Below are 18,724 nucleotides of genomic sequence, written 5' to 3'. Positions count from 1 at the left end.
TCCCCTAGATACCAATTCATATATAGTAATTATGAGGTTGCAAAATTAAAATCAAAACAACGAGATTTTTATAGATGTAAGAAGATTTTTGCAGATCTCCGTTTACAAATATCATGATTATATTGGTAAATTTGTTAATTTTCATTTAAATTTTGAAAAGTAATTTGTCAGATTAGTCCGATTTGCGTTTTTCTTCATAGAATTAACAATATAAAACATAAATTAACGTTGAAATTGATGCAAATTAATTTTAAAATGTTAACCATAGAAAATAAATAAGCCGAGTTGGGTTTCGTTGGAAGTTAACTAAAAGAAAAAGTAAAATTAGTGTCGTCAATAACCACTTTGTAAGATGAAAATTTTCTGTCGGTGACTTGGTTTTGATCCAAAGTGTGAGAGAGAGACAACTACATTATTTTCAACAACTTTTTTTATTTTTTAATATTATATATTTATTAAAAATGTTTACTTTCATTTTTCATTATACATACAAACGTCTTCAAAATTACTAGAAAATTAATCGCTTTCGTGTCGTTAGCGATTTCTACATCGCCATTAACAGCTGGAACATCTTGCAGACACTCTCTCTGCATCTATATAAATATTTATGTAAAGATACTCAACAGGCCCTTGTGCTTCTCTTATACTCTTCGATCTCTACTCCATTATCACAGATCCCTAAGTATTTCCTTCCGGCTCAGATTTGATCTGCTAACTCCATTGATGTCCGATTGGGTTTGACTCTCTTGGTCTATGTGCCGTCGGTTGCGATATATGCGAGATCTTCTGAGGTAAGAATGTTTTGCATCGATTTTATCTATTAGGAATTACACTACTGTAGGTAGTCTAATTAGTTATTACAATTGAAATCTTGGATGTCAGTGTATGATAGAGATTTGAAAGTTTAGTGTGGCTTCCTTTCTGGGATGCTTGATTCCAGTTGCGTTTAGTGAGGAAGGGAACTGAAGTTTGATTTTCTTTACCAGGTGATCACACGTACAGATCCGTGGTTATGGTTGCTGGCTGCGACTGATTCCTGATATTTTTAATCGATTGATTGCTCTTCTAAGCTAGAGGAGATGGAATCGGAAGGAGAGACCGGGGTAAGTAATAATCATGTACCGTACTTACTGATTTCACATTTTTAGGTCAATTGCTTCGAATTTTTCTGATCTGGATTTTTATTTGAACACTGAAAACATGTTATTAAATCCATCTCAGTTTCACATTAGTTCATGTTTGATCTATAATCAACTCATGTCACCGATTCCATCACTATCACTCTGATCCACAAGAACAATTTACAGTTCTGACATTCGGATTGTGCAGGGGACATCTATGAAGAATGTCGGTGGTCAGGTTTGCCAGATCTGTGGTGATAATGTTGGCACCACAGCTAAAGGAGACCCTTTTGGTGCCTGTGATGTTTGTGCATTCCCAGTTTGCAGGCCTTGCTATGAATACGAGCGCAAAGATGGCAATCAATCTTGCCCTCAATGCAAAACTAGATACAAACGACATAAAGGTTTTGATCTACGTTTTTCATGATTTCTCAATATAAATCTAAGTTACCTTCAATCACTTTCCTGTTACATTTCTATCTCATTATAAATCTAAGCTACCTTTAATTGCTTCATCACAGGAAGCCCTGCTATTGCTGGAGACAAAGAGGAGGATGTTGACACTGATGAAGAAACTACTAATTTCCCCTTCTCTTCACAAACCCAAAGTGAGAAGCAGAAGACTGCAGAGCGAATGCTGAGCTGGCACATGACATATGGAAGAGGAGAAGACACTAATACTCCAAATTATGATAAAGAGGTCTCTCATAACCACATACCTTTACTCACCAGTGGACAAGAGGTACATACATCACTTGACTTGGCTTTTTCATCCTATTCATGTCTACATTGTGGCAAATCTGTAATTTTGAGCATACTTTTCATGTCTTGCTTGTTTTTCAGGTTTCTGGTGAGTTGTCTGCAGCTTCTCCACAACGCCTTTCAGTGTCTTCACCTCCACCTGGTGGAGAAAGACTAACACATTCACTCCCTTATTCTGCATATGCGAATCAATCCCGTATGTCTTTTATGCTTTAATAATATTAATAACTCATAATTCACAAACTTTCCAACTTCTAAAAACAGGGTTTTGTTTTGTTTGCAGCCAATGTTAGAGTTGTGGACCCTGTGAGAGATTACGGATCTACAGGACTAGGAAATGTTGCATGGAAAGAGAGAGTTGATGGGTGGAAAATGAAACAAGACAAGAATGTAGTTCCAATGACAACAAGTCGCCCTGCTTCTGAAAGAGGTCAAGACATTGATGCCAATACAGATGTGTTAGTTGATGATTCATTGCTGTAAGTTCCCTCTTTATTTCTTGGTTTTTGACTTTTTTCATATCATCCAATATGAGATTTTGCTTGACTGATTAATATAATATGATGTGTGTTGTTTTTGTAAAGGAACGATGAAGCCAGACAACCACTTTCAAGAAAAGTCTCCATTCCATCATCAAGAATAAATCCATACAGAATGGTCATTGTTCTTCGGCTGGTTATTCTTTGCATCTTTTTGCACTATCGAATAACAAACCCTGTGACAAATGCATATCCATTATGGTTACTCTCTGTTATTTGTGAGATTTGGTTTGCTTTTTCTTGGATTTTGGATCAGTTCCCTAAATGGCTTCCAATTAATCGTGAAACATATCTTGATCGGCTATCCCTAAGGTAACATGAATGTATGATCTTGATAGCCTTTTAAAGAAAGAAAGAAAAAACATGGATTAATTATTATATTTGATAGGTATGAGAGAGAAGGGGAGCCATCACAACTAGCTGCTGTTGATATATTTGTGAGTACTGTGGACCCGTTGAAGGAGCCGCCACTTGTCACAGCCAACACGGTGCTGTCCATCCTGGCGGTTGACTACCCGGTTGACAAGGTGTCATGTTACGTGTCTGATGACGGGGCTGCCATGCTGTCGTTTGAGTCACTATCAGAAACATCTGAGTTTGCAAGAAAATGGGTTCCTTTTTGCAAGAAATACAACATTGAGCCCCGTGCTCCTGAATGGTATTTCAACCAGAAGATTGACTACTTGAAAGATAAAATTCAACCAACTTTTGTTAAAGATCGAAGAGCTATGAAGAGAGAATATGAAGAGTTTAAAATTCGTGTAAATGGTCTTGTTGCAAAAGCTCAGAAAGTCCCTGATGAAGGTTGGATTATGCAGGATGGAACACCTTGGCCTGGAAATAACACTAGGGATCATCCAGGAATGATTCAGGTTAATTAATCTCTTCAATCATTTTTACTTTTTTTTTTTTGGGATAATTCAGGTCTAATTAATTATAAATATACTTTTTTTTTTCAGGTTTTCTTGGGTCAAAATGGAGGGCTTGATAGTGAGGGTAATGAGTTGCCAAGATTGGTTTATGTTTCAAGAGAAAAGCGTCCAGGTTTTCAACATCACAAGAAAGCTGGTGCCATGAATTCCCTTGTGCGTAATTTTACACAAATTCAATTCAAGTTTTAATCTTTTTGACATATATATGTGGCTTATATAGATGGATTTGAATCTTGTTGATTGCAGGTTCGAGTATCTGCAGTTCTTACAAATGGCCCGTTTTTGTTGAATCTTGATTGTGATCATTACATTAACAACAGTAAGGCTATTAGAGAAGCTATGTGTTTTATGATGGATCCAAATCTTGGAAAATACGTATGTTATGTACAGTTTCCACAGAGATTTGATGGTATTGATAGAAACGATCGATATGCTAATAGAAACACAGTGTTCTTTGATGTGAGTTCTTTCATCTTTTTTAATCTTGTTAATCTATATTTCTCCATACTTATGCAACTGTTTAATTTGTTTGATGAACAGATTAACTTGAGAGGTTTAGATGGGATTCAAGGTCCGGTTTATGTGGGAACTGGATGTGTGTTCAATAGAACAGCTTTATATGGTTATGAACCTCCACTTAAGCCTAAGAAGAAGAGAGAAGATGGCTTCTTTTCTTCTTGCTTTGGTGGATCACGAAAGAAGAGTTCCAAATCAAGCAAAAAGGGATCAGATAAAAAGAAGTCAAACAAAAACGTTGACCCCACTGTGCCAATTTTCAACCTGGAAGATATAGAAGAAGGAGTTGAAGGTATGTATATTGTATGATCATCTTATGTATATAGTTTTTCCATTTTTCTTGATTTGATTCATTATATCTGTATATATTCAGGTGCTGGATTTGATGATGAGAAATCATTGCTTATGTCACAAATGTCGCTTGAAAAAAGATTTGGACAATCGGCTGTGTTTGTTGCATCTACACTTATGGAAAATGGAGGTGTCCCTCAATCTGCAGCACCTGAAACTCTGTTGAAAGAAGCGATTCATGTCATCAGTTGTGGTTATGAAGACAAAACAGATTGGGGAGCTGAGGTAAAATATAAAAAAATAAAAATAAATCATATTTGTTCTTTTGATTCCAAAAAAAAACGCGATTTTCAATTGTGGAAACTGTTGATAATGTGCAGATAGGATGGATTTATGGATCGGTGACGGAAGATATTCTGACGGGATTTAAGATGCATGCACGTGGATGGCGGTCGATATACTGCATGCCACCTCGGGCAGCCTTCAAGGGTTCCGCCCCTATCAATCTTTCCGATCGTTTAAACCAAGTGCTCCGGTGGGCTTTAGGATCGGTGGAAATTCTTTTCAGCAGACATTGTCCTATATGGTACGGATATAATGGAAGACTCAAATGGCTCGAAAGATTTGCCTACATCAACACCACCATCTACCCCATCACTTCCATCCCTCTTCTCATCTACTGTACTCTTCCCGCCGTCTGTCTTCTCACCGGAAAGTTCATCATCCCACAGGTAAAAAAGAATTCGACACTTACATGATGATGTGCACACAACGTGTTTGATGAAATGCCACAGAGGTTAACTAATTCTTTGATTTTTTATAATTGCAGATCAGTAACCTTGCGAGTTTATGGTTTATATCCCTCTTTCTTTCCATCTTTGCCACCGGTATTCTTGAAATGAGGTGGAGTGGTGTCGGAATTGATGAGTGGTGGAGGAACGAGCAGTTTTGGGTTATCGGAGGTGTCTCCGCCCATCTTTTTGCCGTGTTCCAAGGTTTGCTAAAAGTACTTGCAGGTATCGACACTAATTTCACAGTGACATCAAAGGCGTCAGATGAAGATGGTGATTTTGCTGAGCTGTATTTGTTCAAATGGACGACGCTTTTAATCCCACCGACGACTCTCCTAATCGTGAACTTGGTTGGAGTGGTGGCCGGAATATCTTACGCCATCAACAGTGGTTACCAGTCGTGGGGTCCACTTTTTGGTAAACTTTTCTTTGCGTTTTGGGTGATTGTACATCTTTACCCCTTCCTCAAGGGTCTTATGGGGAAACAAAATCGCACGCCCACCATTGTTGTTGTGTGGTCTATTCTTCTTGCTTCCATTTTCTCTCTCCTTTGGGTCCGAATTGATCCCTTCACCACTAAAGTTACTGGCCCTGATGTCACTTATTGTGGAATTAATTGTTAATTTACACTTTTACTACTAGTATTTTTTTTTTATTCAAGACACTCGATACATATTTATTTTTTTTTACAATTTTGTATGCTTGTTGGAATTTGTAATTCGGACACTTTTATAATTGTAATTTCCAGTTTTATTATTTGTAATACACTCTCACAAGTCACGGGATATATTATATCATATATATATGTGGTTATTTATTACTTGAGTTGTGTAGATTAAAGATACTTTATCTGAATCAATTTGGACCTTAGAATCTGAGAACAAGACAAAGAAGATACCATTTTTTTTATCTTCTTTATGTATATATAAATCAGAATTGTTATTCATAATATAGCTTTGAAGCGTTGAAACACCATGATTATGGCTATGTCTGCAAATGCAAAATCATGCCCATGTTTTGGATTGTTTTTAGAGTCTAAATGTAGTCTGAAAATGAAGAAAAACCAAGTGGGGATGAGAAAACACAAGAATTCAAAAAAGATTAGGAAAACAATCGTTAATGAACTTGGTGGGCAGTATGAAGAGGTCTTCAATGACGTGAAACTGGTACTTCTTTTTTCTTTTTTCACACACAAACACATTAATGGAGTTTGTTGAGGAAAGAAAATGGTTATTTGGATGCAGGAATTAAGGAATTGTTTCACAGCAAAAGCTGTTAGAACTGTTCTTTATCAACTGTATGAGATGAATCCTCCTCAATATATCTGGCTACACAAGCAAGTGTTTCTTCTTCTTCTTCTTCTTCTTCTTCTTCTTCTTCTATAATCATATGTTATGTTTTGTTCCTGAAAATCTCTTCAAGTTTTATTTGATTAATTTCAAGTTGTTGATTTGCAGTTTCATTGCTGAAAATGACCCTGCAGATGGAAAACGATTTCTTCGGATTCTTGCAAAAGTAATTTTCTAAAAATTTCAAGTTTGAGATGAATATTAAACATGTGGGAAGTAAAAAGTTGATATTAATTTTCTATTTTTTAGGAATATCAAGATCTGGCTGAAAGAGTAATGATAACGCGTCTTCACCTATATGGAAAATGGATTAAGGTAATATAATTGTTTTTTAATTGCTTATTGGAGAAAAGGATAATAATATATTATATTATTACAATTTACATGGTGATGTATGTAGCAATGCGATCATGGCGAAATATACAAAGAAATTTCGGATGAAAACTTGGAGTTGATGAGGGAAAGACTCTTGGAAACAATTGTTTGGCCTGCTGCTGATGAAAAAACTACCGACTAGAGGTCTGTCTCAAATTAGAAAAAAATAAATAAATTATAATTGAGTTTGTAGAAATTGTAAATAATTGATGAAAATTTGATAAGGAAATATTTTGAAGTTTAAGAAGAGAATATATCTGGGTCAATTTTAATTCAAGCTTTGACTTCTAAATAAATACTTACAGTTTATCGCTTGAAGTCTTAAATTTCCATCTTTTATACATGTAAATAGATGATTCTATGAAATTAGGAGTTTCGTTTCTGAAGATTTAGTTGGTATTAAATTGATGGAGGTTAACATTTTGTTGCTGTCATTATATGGAAACAATATGTTTTATAGGACTGTTCATTATTCGGATAAAACCGAATTATCCAATTGGACAATTTGGATTGGACTATGTGGTTCGGATATTCGGATTTTTGGATTGGTTTTCAACAAAATCGAATTATTATTTTGGATTTCGGATTGGTTTTGGTTTATAAAATAAGAACCGAATAGTCCAAAAAAACCGAATAAACATTTATTATATATCTATTTAAAATATATATCTATAATTATTTATTAATTTTGTAATTTATTTTTTCAAATATGTTCAAAATGTTTCACCCGATAAAAATAACATTAACATGCATTTCTCTAAAAAGTTTTGTATCTATAAAATATTTAACTATAATATATCTTCTTATTAGTTGTTTATAAATTTCAAATCACAAATAAATTATTTGTTTTTGCTTCTTATGTAAAGTTGGATAGTATTATAATTATATGTCGTTTTAAAATGTTTTGGTTTTTGAAAACCGAATTATAAAAACCGTTGTAATTGGATCGGATCGGATCGGATTTGAATTTAGTTTGGACAATTCGGATCCATATTTTGAAAACCGAAATCAATTTGGAATTACTTGATTGGATCGGATCAAACCGATCCATCCAAACGAACACCCCTAATGTTTTATGTTAAACTAGAGGTAGATCTTTGTGATTATGCGGAAAATTTATTATTTATGTAATATGCAATTGATTAGACATAATTTACCAATTATATTAGATTATATTTCTGGTCTGTGAAATATGTAAAAAAAAAAGCAATTTCTACATGTTTACTTTACAACCCTACATGTATAAAAACAAATATTAAAAAAAAAAACTAATTTATAAAAACGGAAGAATCTTAAATAAACATAAACCAAAACGAATATATAAAAAAGTTGTAAAAAATAACTGTGTGAAATTTTTTTTTAATAAAATATCATCTTAATAAAAAATTGTAGAAAACTAACTTTATAAAAAACTAAATTAAAGTTTTAGAAAACATATAAATACAAATATGCAAAAAGATAAAGGAAAAAATTGTGAAAAAATGTACTTGGATTGAGTTTGTAACAAATCAAAATTATTAAAAAGGAAAGTTGGATGAGGCAGACTTGGTCGATATGAGCAGGCAGCCTCGACTTGCATTCCTTGCGTAAAAATAATAGGAAGGAACTCATTGACCTCACTGATAAAGGGTCAAAGAATATATTTGGCACACCGCTAATTTATTTTTCGATTTTTTTTTAATTTGTTATGCTAATTTATTTTTCGATTTTTTTTAATTTGTTATGCTTACCAAGCCAAAATGTAGTTTATAAGTTAGCTTTTTAAAAAGCTACTTACACTAGCTTTTTAGGAGATTTTTTAAAATTTCTAAATAAACCCCTGACTTAATTTTCTAAACATGTTCTTTTAAATGTCATTTTATATTTTTTAGCTAGTTTTACGAAATATCAATTTTTATCAGTTAGCTTTTAATTTAATAACTAATTTTTCAGCTATCAGTTACATTTTCAGCTAACACATAGCACGCCAAACATAATCTAAATCTCCTTTATATACAAAAACATGGTAGAAAAGCTATGAACAATAATAGCTAAAATTTTAAAAAGTTTCACGGCATTGTAAATTATTAGTATTAATAATATCACACCTAATACAAAGGTTATACAGTTTACCATTTGGTGGGGTTTTTTTTCCTTCTAAAACTGATCCAGGTTTAGTCCGTAAAGGGACCTTTATGAGCTTCTAAAATATCTTTTAGACCATGACCAATGCCTAGTTGGTCCTATACATGTGATCCGCTATCAGAAAAAGAATTGCAGTAGCTAAATGGTGGTGTGGTTTATCAGTTAGCCATAGACCTCTAGTTACTGGGTCTAATCCTCCACGAAAAGTAAGAAATTTCGTATATTTTAACCAATTCAAGGTGAAAAATGAGGTTGCTCCCGCGGCAAACCTAGGATAAAGTTGATTCAAAAGATTCCGATTCAAGATAAATTCATTATATTTCATCCATATCCCAATTCATTATATTGGCAAAACTGGGATAAAGTTGAGCCAAAAGATCCCAATTCATTTTTATGTCTAACTTGATCATCTCATTTGACCAATTGTAACTTCTTGTTTTGAATATTTGATTTGAACGATTCTGAAAAGGCTCAGAATAAATACTAATTTAAAATTATTAAATAAGGTAGTGCATATCTTGATTTTTTTTATTGGCTTTTTTCCGAACGAGGTAAGATCCGGTGAATAGGAAACAATTAATTAAGAATAAAAAAGTTTTTCTTTATGGAACATACATATCAATATGTGTGGATAATACATTTCCTTCCACTTCCGATTCCTATGTTAATAGGGTTGGCACTTCTTCTTTTTCAGACGACAACAAAAAGTCCGTCGTTTGTGGTTTTTTCAGAGTGTTTTATTGTTAAGTATAGTCATGATTTTTTTCCATTAATCTATCTATTCAGCAAATAAATAGCGATTATATCTATTAATATGTATGGTCTTGGATTATCAATAATGATTTTTCTTTAGAATTTGGATACTTGATCGACCCGCTTACTTCTATTATGTTAATATTAATTACTACTATTGGAATAATGGTTCGTATTTATATTGATAATTATATGTCTCATAACCACGGATATTTGAGATTTTTTGCTTATATGAGTTTTTTAAGTACTTCCATGTTGGGATTAGTTACTAGTTCAAATTTGATACAAATTTATATTTTTCGGGAATTAGTTGGAATGTGTTCGTATCTATTAATAGGATTTTGGTTCACACGACCTGTTGCAGCAAAGGCTTGTCAAAAGGCGTTTGTAACTAATCGTGTTGGTGATTTTGGTTTATTATTAGGCATTTTAGTGTTTTATTGGATAACGGGGAGTTTCGAATTTTGTGATTTATTCCAAATCTTCAATAACTTGATTTCTAATAATAAGGTCAATTTTTTATTTGTTACTTTGTGTGTGTAACACCCCGACTCTCAAGTACAAGTTTACAAGCATTATATACATATTAATGGACCTACTCGACGAGTTGGTTGCCCCAAACTCGTCGCATAGAGGCGGATTAGCCCGCGTGGATCATTGGATATACTCGACGAGTCGGAGGACCCAGACTCGATGAGTAGGAGTCGGGAGATGAAACCCTATTTTTTTAGGGTTTGCACCCTATTTAAAGGACCTTAAGTCCCTTCTTCCAGTCCTTTACCACCCCATTGACAGCTAAGAGAAACCCTAATCGCTATTGACCTTGTTCTTGAGTGATTGTGAGGCTTAAAGAGTGACTTTGGTGCTTTGTGTGAAGTATAAGAAGCTTGGAGAAAAAAGGAGCTTGTGGATCTGACTCTACTTCGTCTTGACATCATTTTAAAGGTAACAAGTTGTTACCTTGGTTTATCCCTAGCTAAATCTCTTTATGTTTGGGTTTAGGGCCATCTTTAGCACATTTGGGAGTCATTTCGAGTATTGGGACAAGATCTAAAGTTGTAACTTCAGATCTGGACTTCTCTTGGTCCCTATAGCTATACAGTTATGAGATTTGGACAGCATGGACCTTTCCCTTTGAGTTAACGTTTCCCTTAGTCTAGTTTTGGCATTTAGGACCATATATGCATGTAAAGTTTGCAACTTTACGTGGAAACCATGTCATAGGAGGTTGGATCTGCATCATGGAGCTTTAGGGTAGCTTAAAAACATCTGTATGAACTCAACGAGTCGCTTAGCCGACTCAGCGAGTCGGATGAGGGTTTCATGTATTTGATTCTGCATGAACTCGACAAGTTACTAAGAGGACTCGACGAGCCAGTTAGGGTTTTCCCCGACATCTGGACACGCATGGACTCGATGAGTTGGTTGGAAACTCAGTGAGGCAATTAGGGTTTTGGGTGACTTCTGAGTTCTTAAGAAACTTGACGAGTTGCTAGTTACCCTCGACAAGTCGAGTCAACATGGACTGTTGACTTTGACTGTCGACTTTGACTTTGACCAAGGGTTGACCAATTGACTTTTGGGGATATTTAGGTAATTCGGGAACTTATGGAATTGGATCATTGGTTGATATAGGCATTGGTGTTGGAGCTGTATTTGGAGGAGATTGATACTATGATTCCGAGCTACTTGAGAGGTGAGTTGCCCTCACTATACTAACAGGGTCGAAGGCACTAATGTCGGCCCTTTTTGGATTTGTATCCGGGTTTATACCACGATATGCTTTATGATTTGTATACTGGTTATATGATGGTTGCTATGTTAGTGATCTGTAAGATCAGTATCCTATTTATAGGATGGTTTCTATGTTAGATATCGGTTAGATCAGTATCCTGGTTATAGGATGGTTGCTATGTTAGTGATCGGTTAGATCGGTATCCTGGTTATAGGATGGTTTCCATGATTAATGATCTGTTAGATCTGTATGACTATTTGTTTATATGTATGTTGTAACACCCCGTTTATTAAATAAATAAATAGATAAAATTAATATGAATAGTAGCGCTAAAATCCATAATTTTAGTGAGGTGTTGGTTTTTGGGAGCCAAATATTATAATTTGGATTATTCGGGGGTTAAAGTGTAGATTCAAGATTTTTTTTTAAATATTCTTAGAAGAGAGGGGCTAAATAGTAAATTTTGGAGTTCATTTGAAAAATAATTGGTAGAGGGGGGGGGGGGGGTTGTTTGGTAACTATTGGGCTTATTATGAAAGGATTTTTATATCTGGGGGCTGTTGAGTAAATTACAAATTGGATTTGAAAGGGATTTCCGAAGTCAGGGTAGAAAGGGCAAAATTAAGGACTTAGTTTGAAAGAAGAAAGAGAAGGAGGGACTGGAAGCGTCATTATGGAAAATGTTTGATATGGGAGACGAGAGTATATAACCGTTACCCTCATAACCCAAACCCTAACCCTGGGAGCCCCTCACCAGCCGCCACCCTTATGTCTCCCTCTTCCAGCCGCCGCCACCATTCACCTCGTTTGTTCTCCGACCATCTAGCACCATCGAGCAGCCCTTGTCACCGGCAACATCGAAGATCGACAAGAAATAGGAGTGAAGCTGCACCGAATCGCCATTGAAACACCACCGGACATCGTGAAAAGTCGAGAGAGAGAGAGAGAGAGAGAGAGAGAGAGAGAGAGAACCGCTGGAGACCGGAGTCAGAGCTATGAACGCGAACGCATGGTTTGAGAACGACGAGAGAACTGTGGTCGTTGTATCACTTCAATGAAGACGGAAACCACCGTCGGACGTCGCGACTGCCAGCAACGTTGACTTATCCTTTTTCTACCATCAACAAAGACTGAGCAGACACCTTCTTCCGTTGTTTCCGTCGCTCACAGTTCCACAATTCTCCTCCTTCCGCAGGTGATATGTTCTAACCTTGACCACCGTCGTCAACTGCCGCTGTTGCCGCTTGTGTTGATGCTGCCGTCGCCAAACGCCACCAGGTGGGTAGCTGGGTCCACTTTGCATGAAAAAACGTGTGTGTGTGTTTCTGTTGTGAGTGGGTGTTTTGTATGGGTTTGTCGGCCGGAAAACCGAGAAAAGTCCACCGCCACCACCGTAAGGTGGTGGCTGCCACTATGTGCCACCGCCGGCCACCACAAGGATGGTGGTGTGTGTGTTTGTATTAGTGTGTGTGTGTGTGTTATTTGGGATTTTGCATTGTAATGTTGTAATCGGTGCTAGAATAATAAAAAGAAAACTCATAACCACCACCATGAGGTGGTGGTTGCCGCCTCCTGCCGCCACCAGCCGCCGTATTGGGTGGCGGTGTGATTTTGTTTGTGTTTAGATTTCGTTTGGGATGCTTAGACAAAAATGGACTAGAACCATAACCACAACCGTGGGCCGCCGTTGACCACCACTACCCGAGGTGGTAGTGGGTGGTGCTCGACTTATGAAACCCTAGTGGGCCTAATGAAACCCGAATGGATCTAAGGACTTAGGTTTAAGGCCTATTGGGTTATGATTGGATTGGAAACCCTAATTAGGGTTAGAAAACCCTAATTTTAGATTATATGCATTATGGGTTATCGGGACCCGCATTTTTGGATGACCGGATTGGGAGTAGGTATTAAGCCGATCACACCATATGATTGACCTAGTAGATTGATGGACTTAATGGATTAAGTCCTTAATGGGCTAAGTAAGAAAAACTTAACCCTAATTGTCATTTTATGTGAAACCTTAATCTTACTTGGCCCTTAAGTTGCGCCTTTCTATTGGGCTTTGGTGATTGGACTATTGATGGTCCATTCAAGAACTATCATATGGATTAAGAATATATGGATGGGCTTTAGGGTAAGGCCCATGTGGGGGGTTTGGGCCTAATTTGGAAAATTGGGCCATAGATGGGCCTTTATGATTATGAGATATCGAGCCATTAGAAATGCCAAATGTTTGGACTGGACTAAATGGTTGGGCCTTATGGAAGACCATGTAGAGGTTTAGGCCTAATTTGGAAAATTAGGCCATATGTTAGGCTTTGACTCATAGTTGACTTTTGGGCCTTTGGATTGAACCTTGGGCTTGAGTCAAGCTAATGTGACATCCTCAAAATCTCGGCCAGAAAAAACCGGTTTCATTTATGCTTTTAAAATAATTTCAGAGTAAATCCTTTTGATTTAAAAGAGTTGCGGAATTTGTTCCCAAAACAAAATATGATAAAATAATATTTATCAAAGCATTTCATCAAGAGATGCATTTTCATTATATAATCAAAACTCGGGATGTCATGTTCCGATACAGACCATAAAGCATAAACGATAACATTACAAGTCATTCAACAAATATAAACATATACAGACTTGTAAACAAAACAACTCGATGATTCATCCATCTTATGCCCTTGCGCCACTTCCTGTAATACAAATAAAACTGAGTGGGTCAGGCTTGGGAGCCTGGTAAGCATATAGGGTTTTCAACCCACAATAAATAATTATATTTAATTTCACCAACCAACAATATTCCGATTACCCATTCCCGTTATCCTCACTTTACGTCCCTAAAACAACATCTATCTCAAGGGACCTAATCTAGGATTTTCATCGGGACGGACATTACTGCTAAGGGGTTTCCTCAACAATAGATCCTAAAGGAAACCATGAGGGGGATAGAGTACACCGGTGAACACATTGTTCACAACAGCTACAGGTTATGAACCTGCTAGCGTTCCACTGGACTGTCTAGAAAAAGTCTGTGGTCGTTATCCATACTCCGCTGAATAACTAGATCAACAACAACAACATCGAGGCCTCTCATCTGTTTATCACACATCAACTATCTACCCATGTTCTACCCAATATATTAGTAGATAAAAATATATATTTTTATACATAGTTTAAAACCTGTATAGCATTTTCATTCAATACATATTCCACATAACAGATGAGGCACACCCACATAACACGTATTTCATAGAAAATAAATCAGATCTATGAGATAGAAGAGAGTGAATATACATTCACACACATAATAACAAAATTATACACATAACACGTATTTCGTAAAGAATACTTCATAATTATGCGTTAGAAGAAAGTAACTACACACTCACCTGATCAGAAGATGATCGAGCAGCACTACGGCTTGCAGAAGTAGTATTCTCCGTAGATCTGGAAGACCTCCACAAAAATCAAACTTCTCGTGGGCAGAGCTTCGGCTCGGGAATAACGCTCTTCGGGATTCTCGGGGCTTCGGATCTTGCTTCGGGGCTTGGGAATATTACCGGGGCTTCGGGGCTTAAGCGACACGCTAAACGATGCAAAACGGGAGAGAGAGAAAAGAAAAAGAGCAAAAGAACTCGGTAGCCTCGCATCCTATTTATAGGAGGCTGGAGCCTTGCAGTACGCTGGGCTTACAGCAGTACGCGGGGCGTACGCGTCCGAATTCGTCATTGCTTACGTATCCGAAGAACTCGAGTGTGAGGGACGTCACGCTTCGATGTACACTGGGCGTACAGCAGTACGCTGGGCGTACTTCGGATGAGTCCGATGACTCCTCTTCGGTTAATACAAAGATTTGGAATTAAATTTAAATATTAAATATTTAATAAACTTCGGAAATTCATATCTTCTTCATACGAACTCCGTTTTCGACGTTCTTTATATCCACGCGTAGGTGAGACTACGCTCTACAACTTTCGTTTAGACTCTGTCGGCTAATTTTGAATTTATTTTTATTATTTATTTTTAGAAGGTCGGGACAGAAAACTTCATTATAAATTCATAACTTCTTCGTTTGACGTCCGTTCTCGCCTAAATTTTCATCGTTTCGCTACTAACAACGAGATATTCGATTCTCGTTTAGATTGTTTCGGCTAAAAACCGCTCGATCTCAAATCGAGTATTCGGGCTGCATACCGCTAAGTCGAAAATTCAGAAAATCATAACTTCCTCATACGAAGTCAGATTTGGGCGTTCTATATATATATATATATATATATATATATATATATATATATATATATATATATATATATATATATATATATTCGGAAACCTCGTTTCAACTACTACAACATTATCCAATGATATCAAGTTTATTTCACACTTAAATTTTGACGCTTATTTTTATTCTTAATTAATCAAATCACATAATTAAGCAATTAAGCACAAAACACATAATACTCAAATAATACACTTCTATTATTTCAAAACGGGTTATAAAGGTTAACCTAGACTATTATATAAACATTAATGACAAGCCCATAAACACAGGCGTTATAGCTAAGTTGGGGGTAAAGTAGCCTTTTTACCCCAAGCATGGACTTATGGATATGTATTGTAACCCAATTACTGATTGGGTGTTATTTTGATGATTGACATTCGAGAACCTGTCATCCAGCAGGTAGAGTTTTGTCTACGAGACTTCAACAGTGCGAGGTGAGTTACCTTCCAGTAGAGGTGGGTCTAAGGCACCAATACCGACCCACCAGTAGGTGATTATGTTTGAGATGATTGTCTTTGTGATAATTGTCTGGTTTGCCACTATCTATTATGCTTTATGTGTTAGTAAGCTATGTTATTATGTGGTAGTGGTAGGGGGCGAAATAGTCACCGGTTACTGGTTGAAAGATACCGAAAGGGAGGCCAGCACCTAGATATGCTAGACAATATATGATTTATATGTTTATGTTATTATGTGGTAGTGGTAGGGTTGAAATAGTCCCCAGTTACCAGTTGAAAGATACCGAATGGGAGGCTAGCACCCAAATATGCTAGGAATATAGCGGTTGAAAGATACCGAAGGGGAGGCAAACACCCATATATGCTAGGTAGTCACCAGTTGAAAGATACTGAAGGGGAGGCCAACACCCAGATATGCTAGGCAGTTACCGGTTGAAAGATGCCGAAGGGAGGCCAGCACCCAGATATGCTAGGCATTATGTGTTTATATGATATATGGTATGATGGGGGAACTCACTAAGCTTAGTTCTTACGGTTTTCAGTTTTGGTTTCAGGTACTTCGCTTTCAAAGGAAAGGAGTCGGCTCGATCGCAGCGCATCACACTACGATTTCCGCATATGAGATCTTTGAGATTACACTCTGATATTATTTTACAATAACTTGCTTTGGTTATTGACACATTGGTTTTGACATGGGATATTATTACAGATGTTTTTATACTGTTGGTTTATGAATTGTTAAACTAAAAACAAATTTTTTTGGCCTTGAATTTTGGGATGTTACATATGTGCACATGTTTGTTGGTTTGGGGGATTGGGTTGAGGCAGGTCCTACTTTGTGTTGTAGGCCAAGATACCCAAGGCGGATCGGATAGAATGCAGACCTGGGAGGGCATATAGTCAGGCCGAACGCCCGACAAGCAGTCCGGATAGGCTGACGGACCTGAGAGGCGGTCCAGACGTGCCGAAGGCTCGGAGAGCGGTCTAGATAGATTGATGGCCTATGAGGCGGTCCAGTCAGACTGATGGCTCATTACGCATACTGTGTTTGTTTATATGATATGATTATATATTTATGTCATTGGTATTTTGGGGGAACTCACTAAGCTTCGGGCTTACAGTTGTTGATTATGTTTCAGGTACTTCCGATGATCGCGAGAAGGCGAAGGCGTGATCGTGCACCTCCTTATATTTTTCATGATTTGATTATGGGGATACTCTAATGTTTAAACTATTTTGAAAACAAACTGTAATAACTTAATGGTTTTAAATGTTTTAAAAAGTTTTAAATTGGCTTGAATTTTATGGGTCTTACAAGTTGGTATCAGAGCCTTGGTTTGAGTGAATTTGAGGAAACACTCGTGTGTCACAAGTCTCAAACTAAGGGCAAGATTTTAAAAATGATTTTTTTTCAAATGGTTTTCAAAATACTAAAGGAGGATGCAAGTGTACGATCAGCCGGAGCTCGCGGATAGACCCCAAAATACCTTACAAATTATTTGATTTTGTGATATGTTAGAACAACATGCTAGTACTAGGCTAGGGATCTTCACGAATTGCATGATAGAATTGTCTTATTATATGATGCCTTGTAGCCTAGGGTTTTCCTTATATGAAATTGACATCATTATTGTAGTTGCTCAGTGTATGCATCATAGGTTGTACATAATTAAGATCTTATAGGCTGAGAATATTTGGTTTAGCTTTATTTCTTGTTCCTTGTGTTGGGTCAAAATATGGTTTATACTTTACTTTTCTGGGCAATTATATTTTTGTGTAATCTTTATGAATTTATGGCCATGTTTACGGCTGAGTTTACGGCCGTAAACACCTTACGGCCGTAAACTCATTTACGGCCCATTTGTTTCCGGCCCATATCCAACATGTATAAATAGAGGTGTTAGGGTGAGGAGTAGTGATTGATGAACCCTAGAGAGTTTACGGCCAGAGAAAAACATGAGCTTTTATGTGTGTGTGAATCTCTTGTATCCGGATCATAATTCATATCAATACATACAAAATTCATATTAATTCTTCTTCTCCTTCTCTTTTATTTTATCTGACATCATCCGTTTGATTGGGATTCCGCACCATCAAACGGATCTGACTGATACACGGGCAGATTAGGGACTTACAATTGGTATCAGAGCCAAGTTGTATCAGTCAAAAGGTTTTATTGTTTCGTTTGGAATCTGAATAATTGGTGTTTACAGTCCAAGCTTACGGCCGTAAACTCCGAGTTCTTGGGCCGTAAACTCTATTTGGAGCAATATTTGATCTTAATTTCGTAATATTTTTTCCTTTTTGGATAGATCTCGCAAAAATAAGGGGGGTTTGTTCTTCGTGTTTTTCATAAAAAAAGGTTTTTGATCGAGTTTTGGAGCTTCAAAGTCGAAAAATCGCTGTTTTTCACGTAATGGACGCGCATCTGAAAAAATTAAGAAGCGACTTGCAGGTGCCAGGAATCGATCTCGAGTGCTTCAGCTCATAAGTCCAGCGCCTTTGCCAATTGATCTAGCTTGCTGGATGTTCTTCTCCTCCTGCATTCAATTCTTAAACACTCTTTTTCTCGGGTTCTAATTTCGAATTTTGACACTTTTAACCCAAAAACTCAATTTCTTTTATTTTTAAATTCTATTTTCATTCAAAATAAAATAAAATATAAAAAAATAATAATAAATAATAAAATAATAATA

At 36.6% G+C, this 18,724-nt stretch overlaps 2 protein-coding genes across 3 annotated transcripts; both read left to right on the top strand.

The window, feature by feature from the left end:
• The first annotated feature begins 529 nt into the window (after positions 1 to 529).
• Positions 530 to 5,772, top strand: LOC145101527 (cellulose synthase A catalytic subunit 3 [UDP-forming]-like). Its single transcript, XM_079038735.1, has 14 exons — positions 530 to 791; positions 987 to 1,103; positions 1,330 to 1,525; positions 1,643 to 1,863; positions 1,965 to 2,079; positions 2,167 to 2,362; positions 2,468 to 2,734; positions 2,811 to 3,294; positions 3,382 to 3,507; positions 3,601 to 3,813; positions 3,895 to 4,162; positions 4,244 to 4,446; positions 4,542 to 4,892; positions 4,991 to 5,772. Exons 2-14 carry the CDS (start codon positions 1,080 to 1,082, stop codon positions 5,573 to 5,575), a joined length of 3,249 nt encoding a protein of 1,082 aa, XP_078894861.1. The 5' UTR covers positions 530 to 791; positions 987 to 1,079; the 3' UTR covers positions 5,576 to 5,772.
• Positions 5,773 to 5,885: 113 nt separating this feature from the next.
• Positions 5,886 to 16,782, top strand: LOC145101528 (chaperonin-like RbcX protein 2, chloroplastic). 2 transcript variants are annotated; one of them, XM_079038737.1, is made up of 6 exons: positions 5,886 to 6,118; positions 6,197 to 6,288; positions 6,410 to 6,467; positions 6,551 to 6,616; positions 6,702 to 6,820; positions 16,583 to 16,782. In XM_079038737.1, the coding sequence occupies exons 1-5, from the start codon at positions 5,927 to 5,929 to the stop codon at positions 6,816 to 6,818; spliced, it is 525 nt and encodes a 174-aa protein (XP_078894863.1). In that variant the 5' UTR covers positions 5,886 to 5,926; the 3' UTR covers positions 6,819 to 6,820; positions 16,583 to 16,782. The 2 variants fall into 2 exon arrangements, with proteins under 2 accessions (XP_078894863.1, XP_078894862.1); XM_079038736.1 differs by lacking the exon at positions 16,583 to 16,782 and having other exon boundaries at positions 5,887 to 6,118; positions 6,702 to 6,972.
• The last annotated feature ends 1,942 nt before the right edge of the window (positions 16,783 to 18,724 follow it).

Source organism: Lactuca serriola, chromosome 4 (genome assembly GCF_051521515.1).
Source record: "Lactuca serriola cultivar US96UC23 chromosome 4, Lser_US96UC23_V15, whole genome shotgun sequence".
In the NCBI taxonomy this organism is placed as follows: domain Eukaryota; kingdom Viridiplantae; phylum Streptophyta; class Magnoliopsida; order Asterales; family Asteraceae; genus Lactuca; species Lactuca serriola.
Note: the sequence above shows the minus strand (reverse complement) of the source record. Positions and strands in the feature narration are given on the sequence as shown.

Excerpts from the sequence above, each read along its gene's own strand:
- LOC145101527 (XM_079038735.1), top strand. The coding sequence starts at position 1,080 with ATGGAATCGGAAGGAGAGACCGGG. Across the intron at positions 2,080-2,166 it reads TGCATATGCGAATCAATCCC|CCAATGTTAGAGTTGTGGAC; the intron begins GTATGTCTTTTA and ends TTTTGTTTGCAG. Across the intron at positions 4,893-4,990 it reads GAAAGTTCATCATCCCACAG|ATCAGTAACCTTGCGAGTTT; the intron begins GTAAAAAAGAAT and ends TTATAATTGCAG.
- LOC145101528 (XM_079038737.1), top strand. The coding sequence starts at position 5,927 with ATGATTATGGCTATGTCTGCAAATGCAAAATCATGCCCATGTTTTGGA. Across the intron at positions 6,119-6,196 it reads TCTTCAATGACGTGAAACTG|GAATTAAGGAATTGTTTCAC; the intron begins GTACTTCTTTTT and ends ATTTGGATGCAG. Across the intron at positions 6,617-6,701 it reads TATATGGAAAATGGATTAAG|CAATGCGATCATGGCGAAAT; the intron begins GTAATATAATTG and ends TGATGTATGTAG.